A 12,126-nucleotide genomic window follows, 5' to 3' on the forward strand; every position below is an offset into this window, starting at 1 on the left:
ACAAATCCAATTCAATCCAACAAGTACAGAGGAAAAAATAGATGTCCCTTGGATCGTACATAGTCAGATGCTGGTGGTGGGGTAAGTGCAAAGGTTATATACATCAAATCTTGTCAGAGGAAATGATTCACGGAGAAGAAACGAAATGCCCATAATCGACAACAAACACACAAATTCCGACACAACACGAGATGCAGAGGAAAAAAGAAAGAGGAAAAGAAACATAGCATCGACGGGGGCTAAGTAGGAGGGCCTTCCACCCTACTCGTAGGTATACTACTCGTACCGTTTGTGCCAGGAACACCAGCGGCTGGTTGCTGGTGAGGTGGTGGACCGCCACCAGGTTGGTAGCCATTATCCGAGGAAGACGGTCGTGCTTGGGGCTGTGGATGAGGTGGAGGATGGGCGTGGGGAGGCGGGGGATGGGGCATCGTGCCGGGGGGTGGTGGAGGGTACGGTCCCGGTACTGGTCCTTGGCTATAAACAATAGGATGTGGGGTTCCACTGGGTCCAAAGGGCATGCCTTGTCGCACGTTGTCAAGTTCATGTCTTAGCATGTCAATCTCACGGGCCATATCCTGGTGACTCTGCTTGAGGTTGTTTACAAAGTCGATGGCTAGGATGGGGTCAGTCTCGTGTCAGCGAAAGAACTGTTCAATCACCTTTGCTTAAAATTTCCCACTTGCTGGCTTTCATGCCACGGTCAGCGGGCAACTGGTCTCTTAGTTCGTCGAACAATTCTTTCATCTCTTTACGTCTCTTTCTCTCAGCGAGCTTGTGAGATACTCGAAGTTCAGGCGAGCGCGAGTAAGGAGTCGTTCCGGGCTCCTTGGCTGGTTTCAGAGTAGTTGTGGACGACGGCGGAGCCGTGGAAGGCTCTTCCGTCGAGGCTGCGGTACCTGCCTGCGTGGCAGAAGACTGCGCAGGTTCGCGTAACTGGCGAGAGGGTGGGCGTGACCTGGAGCGTACATGTCTGGTTGGGCCCACGGCAGACGTGGCGTTTTCTGGGACAGACATACGTCTGTCCGGAGGGAAGGTCATTGGGTGCATGATGGGCATTGGTAGAGTCTGAGGTTCAAACGGACGAGTATGACTTTGTATATTAGGGTCTGGGTGGCCATCCGGATGTTGTGTTGCAGGCCACACGAAAGTCGCCATGCTACCAGACGTTGTGGGTGCGGACGGTCGTCCATGTGGTTGTTCACCGGAAAACGCCGAGGAATAGCCACTGGATCCATTCGAGAGAATGGCAGGTAACGAGTCTCGTCTGTCAGGCCACCACTGCGTGCCATTGCCTACGGGTCCTCCTCCTGTCACACCGGGACCAGATACCATCGCCCCAGCATGTATCGAATGCCGTCGGTGATCGTATATGCTTAGCTGCGCTACCCTATGGGTGTCTACGGCAGACCCTCTGCGTTTGGGCGCACGGTCCTCAAGATCCACGTTGCTGGAGCTGGGTATCCCGGGACCAACCAGCTGAGAGTCCGTATCGTCGGCTGTAGCCGCTTCTCTGTCTATGGACATCTTGCGTTTTGTGCCGTGTGTGTACTGTGAATCCGAGGAGGTCTAGTCGGGCAATGAGAGAAGAAATGGATACGAGGCAGGTTGTCTCACTGCTATCGATTGCCGCCTTGAGTTATTAAAATCACTATCATCCTGATGCCGAATACTCGTCCGAGGTGACTGCTTGTCGTCGATGTGCATATGGTCCCCTGAGCTCATATTTCCTAGGTAGAGTGGTTCACGGATTGATTAGGGAGGACATGGGAGGACATACTGGAATTTCCGTTCGCGTGGGATGACGCACGGGGGCTCGCGACGCCCTTGCCGTTCACGGAGTGACCGTGATCTCTGTCGGGCGATGGTGACCGCAATATTTTGCGCATCTGTTTGTTCGATGGTTCGGAGTTGATGTTGGAGAGGCTGCTGTCGCCGAACACGTAGTTTGCCGCTGGACGCGGTCCTGTCGGGGCGTGGGTGAGTGACGGGAGACGAGATGATAGGGAGGACATTGATACCATCCAAATGGCGCAGTGTGGAGGGGGCGGTCGATGCCGCATGGAGAGAGGGATCGGTGACGGAGCCCCTTCGTTGTTGCTGGAGGTAATCGAGGGGTGGAAGAGAGATGCCGGGGGAGTGTCTGGACGCATCTTTTTGGGAATGAGAAATGGTGGCCGGGATGTGGTCTGAGGACGGTGATTGCAGCGACCGTTGTTCGTGTCTTATCGTAGTCGCCATTGTCGCCGATGCAGGCATGGACACAGACAGCCCGCGATGGAGGGGGCAGAGTGAGGAGGACGAGCAAGCAGGGATGTGAAAGTCGACGTTATAGAACGACACAGTTTGCCGTTTTCGGCGCTGAGCAACGTGACTTAGCGGGGACACACGTGGCCCAGCCAACTCTACCAAATCAGGTTACATTCAAGCCAAGCTGTCCCCCTTCTCTATACAACCTGTAAACAACCGTCTAGCTGCGTCCTCATCAGCACTCCCTGCTGTCTCTCATCCAGCTCGATATTTCGGATATGTCTCGTCTTCATACTGTTCCTTGTCAACCTCCCGGATTTTGCCCTTGCCACTTCATCTCGTGCCATCTGTTCGAGATTGTCATCAACCACGACCATGTATCTCACCCACGGTATGTAATCCAGGAACACGCTGCTCTGAGGCATCAGAGGTGCTGGCGGTTGGATGATATGCTGCAACGCGCCCGCGATCTCAGATTGATATGCCACGCGAGATCGGAAGATTTCCGCCTCCTCAGTCGTTAGCCTAGCCGCGGGGTTGATCGACGCCGCCGTCGGATCCGTGTTCAGTTCCTCGTGTATACCACGTGAAAGCAGGATGGCATCTTGCGCAATGAGCTCATCATAGTGGTAGAACGCTAACCCTTCCCTTCCGTTGGAAACGCAACCGTCCATGAATAGTATATTGTGTCCTAGCTCATCATCAAGCGTGGGCTCGGTCATACTCAAACTCAAGGCCTGCACAACTGCAATCAGTCACAACGGCGAAACGGAGCTCCTCGCGAAAACATCACCTCCGGCGTGTGCAACGGTGCCCTGCACAGGTTGCTGTTTACAAACGAGAGAAGGTCCGCGTGCTTGCTCATTCGCCGCCACCGTTCACATTCAGTTGATGGCAAACGAGTGGCATTGGACTCAACGGAAATTGGTCGACCTGATCGCCGAACGTGTCCTCCAGCCTCACGAGTTCCTTGAAGCATGTTTGATGCTGATCCACGAGCTGCACTCAAGCAGAGCATTTGCAATTGAGTGATCGTGCGCCTGAGATCGGGAGAAGGCAGTGGCTCAGTTCTGGGATATAGGGGTGGTTCTGGCACGTCTATCCCGTCTATGGTAGGCGTTGTTTCATATAGTGCCATCAGGCGTTCGCGTGGAACAGGGCAACCTTGGGCAACCATCACAGACTGGAGGTAGCTAACCGCCAGTGGAGACGGACAAGACTCGAAAACGAGGATAGTCTGCAATGGCAAGCTTGTAATTGGAACTAGCCGCAGATCTTGGCAAAGCACCCATCAGCACAGACCCTTGCGCCATTCCTTCAGGGGAAGCTCACCATTACATGTCATTACAACCGGCCTTTTGCAGTCCCGTATGATGTCGACCACAGCAGGCCAGAAGCCGGCGTCATCTTTGAACAGAATATCGACCTCTTCCAGAAGCACAAGTGATTGTCGAACAGTAGGCTCAGCCTCGGCAACGGTTGGCTTCGGGGAGCGAGGACCCACAATTTTACTCGATTTTTCGGACACACAGTTCGTCGCGCCAATAGCATCAGGGATTTCGACCCTTATGCCAATGGGATCATCCATCGACCCCTCTTTCGTTCTACGTACAACGGATTCTTGGTTGCCCCTACCAAACAAGGTTGACAGAGTTGCTGGTGACCCTTGCTCCCCTTGTCGCCTGGAGGAACGACTCTGCGATACTTGAATGATGTGGTTTTTCCCCACGTTACCAACAAGATAGTCTAGATTTGCGGAAGTACGCCGACCTATACCCGGGTATACCTCGAAGACGTCCCACCCCAGTTCCTCTGCACATGCATAGACCGCAGCGGTCTTACCGCACCCTGGCGGGCCAGCAATAAGCAGTGTGTTGGACAGAGTGTCAGAAAAAGTAGGCTCCGCAAGCGCTTCGTTCGCATCACTTATTGCACGGTTGCTACTACCCGACAGCTGGGCAGGATCAATAGGAGGGGTACTACTTGGTTGTGAGCGCAAGCTATCCTGCCGATGGAGTCTGGATAAAGTTTGCTGGCAGAACGCGAACTCGTCCTCTGATTCTTCAGAGGCAGGAACATCGGAGATATCGTCACCGTCACTGCAAACAAAATCATTCAACTCGTCGTCTGAGCCAAATCTTCGTTTCTTTCGACCTCGCCGTTTGGTGATCGCACGGACGACGCGGGGGCGCTTCTCGCCTCGTGGTTGTGATCCTGCAGGTTCACACTTACTGCGTTGCCTGTTAGTGGTGTCCGTTTGCCCATGGTTTGCTGTCCGTTGAACATGCGAACGCAGCTCTAACGCTCGGAGCCAACTTCGCAAATAAACCGCGCGTTGCTCGTTGCCTAGCACCTCTTTCGCACGTTTCGGACGAAAGCAATAGGTCCACATGTCACCGGTCGCATTGGAAGTGTGGAGGTCAGGCAGAGTACGAGAGATGGCAGGGTGAGCAGTAGCATGATCCTCAGTCGTCTCCAGCAAGAGATCCTCTTGGTCATTATGGGACGAGTGCTGCCACCACAATTGTACTTGATGATCGTAATATGGAGCGATCCCGTCATGCGTTTGCTTGGTAAGGAAGCTCAAAGACCAGTCATCACGGCGCGTTTTAGAAGTAGAGCATGATCTACCTCCCAGCGGGGATCCCGAAGCGGAAAAAGAACACCATGTACCACGAACATGCTGAGACTCTCGATCAGGGAAAGGTGCTACGGCCCCAGAGCCCCATGGGACGCGTGAATTAGATCGTACTGGTTTCTTGTTAGGATTGTGACACCCCGAGGATGTACTTTTGAGTGATTTAGCTTGGCTGGCTGAGAGGGGACTGGGAGAACGGGCACGAAGGCTTGACACAGAAGAAAGGGGAGAAGAGGCGCGGGAGCTTAGGTTTGCGCGACTGAAGTCCGAGTGGAGGGAGCCCTGTGACAATGGAGGCAACTCGGCCTCGGTAGTTGCACATTCCGAAGAGGTGCAAGCTTCATCATCATCGACATCGATGATTTGAGTGGGATGCTTCTCTCGGTAAGGTCTGACAAACAGTGGATATAACTTGTTGGAAGTATGCCCTACATTTCAAGGGTGGTGAAGTTCGCCCAAGCCCAAAGATGAACGCACCTTGTTTGGCTGCTACCGTACGAGAGGACGTGGGATCTACTACTGGGCGCTCTTCGTCACTTGTCTCTGTATCGACGTGAATGATATCCACGGATTTCTTGGTTTGGCTTCCCACTGGAGCCACAGAGTCTTGGAGAGAATGAGCATTTCTCTGGAAATGCTCCCGGAGGGTTTTCTGGACGGTAGCCTGCAATAAGTTTCGATACCCCCAGCTCAGAGCACTAGCAACAGGCTGATTTACCGATGGTGGGTTAGCGCTACGCGTTGCCCTGCCTCTGCGTTTGTCTGGCATGGTTAAAGTTACTCGGTCCGGGCGCGAGTCGACGCGTGACGAAAAATATCCCACGCTGCAGACCAAGTCGCGATAGAACTCATCTGGGATATGTATTTGCCTTTGAACAAAGACACCATCACCCACCTCATCGGGGCATATTAGGCATGGACTCCCCTTCGCCAAAGAAATCGAAAAAAGACAAGAAGGAAAAAGAAAAGGACGAAATCATCATCCCGCTGGAAGACCTTTCCCCCATCGCCAGTCCACTGGCGCAGAAAAAACTGGTGAAAAAGCTGCACAAGACGGTTAAGAAAGGTGGGCTCGCTGCACCAACGTGTGTGTCTATATGTCGATGGCAACTCCCCCTCCACAGCCTCCAAGGCCAGGCAGGTGAAACGCGGCGTAAAGGAGGTGGTTAAGGGTATACGCAAGGGAGAAAGAGGGTTGGTAGACACCACTGGCAGTTACCACATCTGTGCAACTGACCTGCATGTTCCTCCGTACAGCTTGCTCATTCTCGCCGCTGACATCAACCCAATTGATATTATTTCGCATCTACCCGTGCTCGCGGAGGAAGCACAAATACCCTACGTGTTTGTACCATCGAAGGAGGAACTCGGACACGCGAGCTCGACTAAACGACCGACGAGTTGCGTCATGGTATGTCCAGATCAGAAGCGCAAAGTTCAGAAGGATGCAGAGGGTGGTAATGAAGACGACTACCGGGAAGTGTACGAAGAGTGTAGACGGGAAGTAGCAAAGCTTGACACCAAAGTCATTATCTGAGCTTAATATACGCCCAGTACAAAACGCATCTTCGTTCAGTACGCTTAACGTTTGGCACTTGGCAATGCCCCGGGCTTTTTGTGTTGACCGAACCGGTGCCAGACTAGGTCGAAATCCGTGGGAAAAGATTTCCACACCTGAACTCGCTCCTCATCTTCCGCCTTCTAAAAAAGCCACGAATAAAATTTTCACACGGACCTGTAGTTTGCTTTCGTTACCCTCCAGGTCTTTCCCACTACTGACTATGGCGCCGACGCAAAAACAGAAGTCTGGGTCTACAAACACCAACGGTCGCACAGCACCTGGCAAGAGCGACGAGGCCAGCAGAGTCCCATCTTCACCCTCCCCCAAAGCTGCTGCTGCGGGAGTAACGGAGCGGACTCCTTCCTCCTCCACGAAGCCAGACAAGGCTGCGTTCGAGGCCGAAAAAGCCAGAATTCAGTCAGAGATCGATGTAATACAGGCTAAAGTTGTGCGTCATTTTTTCTCCATGCAAGTACTTGTTGCAGTAGCCTGACACGTCATGCGCAGAATGCTGTTCGCGCCAAATTGTCAAATGTACATAAACCGGACGGTCCCAGTGATAGGGTTACTACCCTTCGCGCAGAGCTGGAAACCATACGAGGACAACAGTCTGGCAATAAGATGAGCCGAGGTAAGATCATGGAGCGGATCAAGGCCTTGCAGGACAACATACAAAATCAGGTATTGATCGTCAACACTCCCCTTTACTGCTGGACTCTGATGGAATCATCGTGTCGCAGAACAAGGAATTGCAGGCTGCCAGGGCAAAGGCGTCCTTCCGAACGGTCGCCGACGTCGACGCTCAAATCCAGTTCGTAGTCGCAAATATTACTTTGGCCCCCGTTAACAACTCTCGCTTTTTTTAGGAACCTGAGAAATCAAGTCGACTCAGGAAAGATGAAACTCGCGGATGAAAAGCGCGCCCTTCAAGAAATATCACAACTTTCACGGTCACGCAAGACTGTAGAGAGCTTCCAAAGCAAGCAGGATGCCATCGAAGCAGACCGTCATGCCGTGGACGAACTGCGCAACCAACTGGACGACCCCGAGGCAATGGCTCTGTCTAACCGTTACGAAACCATCAAAGCGGAACTGGACGGGCTCAAGAAGGAGTCTGACGACATCTATGTTGGTCGCTCCAAGCTCATCAAGGAGCGCGACGAACTTCAAGCCCAACTGAACGACCTGTACAACAAGAAGCGAGAGATCTCACAAGAGTTCCGTGATGCTTCGGATCGCTTTTGGACCAAGATACAGGAAGACCGCGCTCGTAGGCTTGAGAGAACTCGCGCCCAAAAGGCCGAAGAGGAAGCTAGACAGAAACTCGAGGTAGTAGAACGCTTGCGCGAGGAGGCAGCCTTGCCAGCTTATCAAACGCAAATAGAAGATTGTCAGATTCTCATCGACGCCTTATCGGGGAAGACCACCTCTACCGCAGCACTTTCTTCTGCGTCGTCATCCGTAAAGGCTGATCTGGCCGGAGTACCAAAACTCGAACCAAGAAAAGTCGAAGATGTCGACCAGGGCCTGGTAGTGCGGAAGAAGAAGGGTGAGGAAGAGGCATACTTTGTGGGGAAGCAGAAGAAAGGAAAGAAAGACAAACCGACCAAGTCTGGCAACCTCAACCTTTCATTACCCATGCTGAAAGCTCTACTCTCTCTCTCGATACCTGCTCCGACTGGTCCAGACGATGTCCCGCGTGTCATTGAAGACATCAAAACCAAGCAAGCGTGGTTTGTGGCCAATCAAAAACGTGGCACAGCGGAGAACATGGCGAAAGCAGAGATGGAGATACAGCGTCTCACCAGCGGGATCAAGCTAGACACGACGCCATCTCGTATAGAGTCGCCACCAGAGGACCCTAATGGAGAAGTAGAGTCGGGAACGCTAGATAACAGCCCAGTGCTCGAATCTACGGTGTCCACCGACGACGCAGTCTTGGAGGTTGGGGCAGAACAGTAATTTGCAGGGGCAACGGGTTGGACCGCCTGATACCGTATCTTACAATCGCGTACACTTACTAGAATCATACCAGAAGGCAAAGCCGCATAGTCCGGAGAGAATGGAAATAATTATTCAGGTTAGAATCAAGACACATACAATACGAAGGAAATGACTGAAAGCAAGTCAATACAGATATACGCGCAATGGCTGACGAATAAATGACAGGGGGAGAGTGATATCGACATATGTAATAACCAGCAGAAATTATGTCTTCTGCGAAGAGCCCGAAAAACCCGATTGGTATATAGTTTTTAGTGAGAAATTGGCTATACATTTAGGAGGCAGTCTCCACTTTAATCGGTTCAGCCTCGCGATCTGGTTCGGTGGTATTGCCAGGCGCCAAGCTCAAGTCTTGGGGGGTGAAGGACGCAACATCAAACGTGTTGGTTGTAGCGTAATCGGAAAAAGAAAGACCAGCTTGGTGAACAGAAGATATTGAGTCGTCGGGAGGAACCGAGGCATCCATGTAGTTCAAGCTGCCGTACGCATCAGAACCGAATCCGGGAGCTGACGTATCCAGCGCGCCAGGGGGGAATGGGTCCTGTTGCAATGCAGCGAGCATGCTCGACGTAGTCGGTGCACGATGGATTGCGTGCTGTTGGGATCGAGCTTCCAACCCACTAAAGCTTTCTTGGCCGGCCATAGGTGAAAGAGAGAAAAATTGTTGTATCACAGGCTCCACTGAAGCCGCCACAGATGTGGTGGACAACGCGACACTCCTCAAAATATTAACCGCTATCCAATCGCTGTGTCTCATCAGTAACAATGTTCAAAGTGGTTCCGTGTACACACGCACTCGAGGAACAGCTTCAGGATCTGGAAAGCCCCGAATGCGGGGTCACTTCTAATAGTCTAGGTGTGGAGTCAGAACGTAGCAGCGGACGATAACATGACGAAACAAGCTTACAAGGTCCCGCATGACCTGACTAGTTACATATCCCCATCGAATAAGGATACTGCGCGAGCTCAAGGCGCCTCTTTCGTCGCTCGTGCCTATGCGCTGCTCCATAAGCCTTTCAGTACATTTGTCAGCCCATGCCATCACTTCTCTGACGGGCTCGTTGCTCTTCGAGAGAGAATCCAGCATGGCCACAAACTCTACTTCCAAGAGTTGCACGAGATCCTCATGGCGGCAGTTGCACACTAATGCTGACTGATTCCGAACAGCCTCGAAATCCAGCTTTTGCCAGGAACGTCGCATCTCCGCAAGTTGCTTTTGATTCGTAAGGACTGTGTTGAGAGCCTGGGTCACCTGATAAATGTCTAGGAATCTCACTGGAAAAGTGTCAGGGAGGCGGGAAAGGTTGTAAGACACCCAATGATACGCACACACAAGGTGTCCAAAGCGCGCCCCCAGCTCTACTTTTGGTTCCATAAAGGTACTCCCGTAGCCTTCAAGAGCAAGAAGTAAAATTTTCTCCATTTTTCCGGCAAACTGCCGGAGGCTGGCAATGGAAGTTGAAGATATGGGAGACAGCATTTGTGAGCGGAGGAACTCCAGAATTTCCTGGATCAAAAGTCAGAGAATCGCGACCGCGCAACTTATCAACGGCTTACATCATAGACTATCGCGTCGGCCTTAGCCATTAGGCCTGCAATAGCTGGTGCATGCACGATCTCGCGGTGGCTGCCAGACAGAGTTGACCAAAAATTGCGCAGGTTTATTTCAAACTGATCAAATCGGAAAGCGCGGGCACAGTCTAAGACTGCGTCGAGATGATCCTGGAACCAGTTCCAGACTTCCCTGGCGGCAATGCTATGCGGGGAAGCGGAGTTGGTTCCAACGGCTTCCTCGATGGACGGAAAGTGAGGCATAAGGCGGACGGAGTGATATTGTTTGGGGTGTACAAATGAACCATTTGCGCCTAGTGATAGCGTTGGTTGCGGTGCGAGACTGGGGTCAGGTTGGCTTGTGTGACGGCGGATTGAAGCGTGACTAGGATAGGCGTTGTTTCTCACAGACGCTTGAGCCTGAGAAAGGAGACTACCGGTGGTGGGTGTTTTGTCGCTTAACTCGTCGTACGGAAGGCTGCCTTTGAGATCTCCGGAGAGAGCGAGAGAGTTCCGCTTAGAGGCGCTGGATCCTTCTGAATCCTCGTCTTCGTCTTCATCTGACCGCTCCTCACCCTTGTTTGCATTCTCTGTGGATTCCTGCGCGGCACGAGCAGCATTAATAGACGACTGCCCCGCGTTGTTGTTGGACTTGCGAATGTAATCCTGAAGGAACTCCGCTTCTGTTGAGGTAGCTGGTCGAATGCCGCAATCTTATTGTTTCAGTCACCCAATGAGAGGGATCCATCATCAGTCTTGCTCCGATCAAGACATCATGAATTACAACGGGCACGCTTACAGTGATATTTGCTATTTCCGCGTACACCGAGACGGCGTGTCTTGATGTTTGGGAAACACAGCCTGATCGCTTTACCAAGCGTAGCAGTGTTTATATGAGGGATCCCGTACTGGTCGCAGACGCGACGATAGGAAAAATAGAGACCCTGACGGGGTACATTGCCGTCGGGGTAGGGTGCATAATTGGCAGTCAACCTAATGTGTCCGAAGGGTCAACAAAAAGGTGTGAAAGGAAAAGGAGGCTTACCAAGCCTGCACGAAAATCTGCTTTGCCCTGTCGGACGCACTGGTTGTAGTGGCGGTGCGGACGTTCATAGCCAATTTTTCGAGAGCGTGGTCTGGACTGATTGACATCCTCCCAAAAGTGCCTCCTGCGGTGTGCATGGTATCTTGATGACTGGTGGGCATGGGATGGCCATGCCCGTACATGGGAGGGTAATCAGAAGAATTGCCGAGGTACATGGAGATATCGTCTGCTTCGCTTGAGGATGAGTGTACGCTCTCTGTGTCGCGAGGATATGGAGATGTGGCGGCACGGGCTCTGAGATGAGTCTGTCTGATGTGACCTTTGAGGGCGGGGTTTGCAAGATTGCTGTTTGGGGGTGATTGGCCTGGTGAGAGGTCAGTATGGGAGAGAGAATAAGCGGGGGTGTGGCGGATATGATCTGTGCCTATGTAAGAGAGACGGTAAGGGTCCTCAGCAGGGGTGGACATCCCAGATGGGAACCGGGAGAGGAGACCGTGCGAGGACTGAGGACGAGAACTGGAAGAAGCGAAAGAGTTTGCACGAGAAGGAGGGTGGTTGGGTGGCAAGTAGTCCAGAGGGACACTGACGGCCGTCATACGCGCCCGGGAACAAAGAGAAGGGGAAATGAAGGTGGAGTGCCGACGACGATACCGACTCGGCGCAACAGGGCGGACCAGCCGACTGAGACGGGGGGAATGAGCGTTCGAGGGTCGAGCGAGGATAATAAAGAGGAGAAAGAAGAAAAGAAAAGGAAGAGGAAAGGAAAGGGGGAGGAGGAGCGGATCGCTGCTTGGCTGGGGACCAGTGGTGTCTTGGAGAAACAAGAGAAGGGGGGAGCGTGTCAGTCAAGTAGTACAGGGATATGATGACGGGTCGTCGGTCGTACGTGGTCAAGGCAACCGACGGTAATAAGATATCTTTTTCCTTCTTTCTTTTTCTTCTTCCTTTTTTTGGCCCCGAAGTTGCCTATTCAGACTTGCAGTTCCCTTTATCGCCTCACTCTGCTTCACTGGCAGTGTCAATATATCTTCCCACAGCCGAGCCTTCAATCACACACACAGGCCAGCAGTGCCCGCC

At 52.5% G+C, this 12,126-nt stretch overlaps 4 protein-coding genes across 4 annotated transcripts; 2 read left to right on the top strand and 2 right to left on the bottom strand.

Moving 5' to 3' along the window:
- Positions 1–239: 239 nt before the first annotated feature.
- On the bottom strand, positions 240–5,657 carry F5J12DRAFT_887171 (uncharacterized protein; the record flags this gene model as incomplete). Its single annotated transcript, XM_051747182.1, has 10 exons — positions 240–616; positions 663–1,569; positions 1,618–1,730; positions 1,781–1,966; positions 2,022–2,405; positions 2,468–2,987; positions 3,044–3,525; positions 3,583–5,316; positions 5,366–5,552; positions 5,607–5,657. 10 exons carry the CDS (start codon positions 5,655–5,657, stop codon positions 240–242), a joined length of 4,941 nt encoding a protein of 1,646 aa, XP_051605828.1.
- On the top strand, positions 5,607–6,522 carry F5J12DRAFT_24389 (putative RNA-binding protein L7Ae). The gene is made up of 3 exons (XM_051738555.1): positions 5,607–5,954; positions 6,013–6,082; positions 6,146–6,522. The coding sequence occupies exons 1-3, from the start codon at positions 5,804–5,806 to the stop codon at positions 6,423–6,425; spliced, it is 501 nt and encodes a 166-aa protein (XP_051605829.1). The 5' UTR covers positions 5,607–5,803; the 3' UTR covers positions 6,426–6,522.
- Positions 6,523–6,669: 147 nt separating this feature from the next.
- Positions 6,670–8,411, top strand: F5J12DRAFT_710923 (uncharacterized protein; the record flags this gene model as incomplete). Its single annotated transcript, XM_051740673.1, has 4 exons — positions 6,670–6,897; positions 6,957–7,130; positions 7,190–7,260; positions 7,316–8,411. 4 exons carry the CDS (start codon positions 6,670–6,672, stop codon positions 8,409–8,411), a joined length of 1,569 nt encoding a protein of 522 aa, XP_051605830.1.
- A 158-nt stretch (positions 8,412–8,569) lies between these two features.
- F5J12DRAFT_23736 (uncharacterized protein) lies at positions 8,570–12,061 on the bottom strand. Its single transcript, XM_051738530.1, has 7 exons — positions 11,050–12,061; positions 10,804–10,997; positions 10,011–10,717; positions 9,783–9,960; positions 9,361–9,728; positions 9,250–9,305; positions 8,570–9,199 (listed from the first exon to the last, which is right to left on the bottom strand). Exons 1-7 carry the CDS (start codon positions 11,643–11,645, stop codon positions 8,728–8,730), a joined length of 2,571 nt encoding a protein of 856 aa, XP_051605831.1. The 5' UTR covers positions 11,646–12,061; the 3' UTR covers positions 8,570–8,727.
- Positions 12,062–12,126: the final 65 nt, after the last annotated feature.

This window comes from Pisolithus orientalis (assembly GCF_024613125.1).
Source record: "Pisolithus orientalis strain OTSU chromosome Unknown F5J12scaffold_1, whole genome shotgun sequence".
In the NCBI taxonomy this organism is placed as follows: Eukaryota; Fungi; Basidiomycota; class Agaricomycetes; order Boletales; family Pisolithaceae; genus Pisolithus; species Pisolithus orientalis.

Bases quoted from the DNA above. Each gene is read 5' to 3' on its own strand.
- F5J12DRAFT_24389 (XM_051738555.1), top strand. From the start codon at position 5,804: ATGGACTCCCCTTCGCCAAAGAAATCGAAAAAAGACAAGAAGGAAAAA. The intron at 5,955-6,012 runs GTGGGCTCGCTG...CCCCCTCCACAG, and splicing joins GCACAAGACGGTTAAGAAAG to CCTCCAAGGCCAGGCAGGTG. The intron at 6,083-6,145 runs GTTGGTAGACAC...TCCTCCGTACAG, and splicing joins ATACGCAAGGGAGAAAGAGG to CTTGCTCATTCTCGCCGCTG.
- F5J12DRAFT_23736 (XM_051738530.1), bottom strand. From the start codon at position 11,645: ATGACGGCCGTCAGTGTCCCTCTGGACTACTTGCCACCCAACCACCCT. The intron at 9,729-9,782 runs GTGCGTATCATT...ACACTTTTCCAG, and splicing joins GCGCTTTGGACACCTTGTGT to TGAGATTCCTAGACATTTAT. The intron at 9,200-9,249 runs GTGCGTGTGTAC...GATGAGACACAG, and splicing joins ATCCTGAAGCTGTTCCTCGA to CGATTGGATAGCGGTTAATA.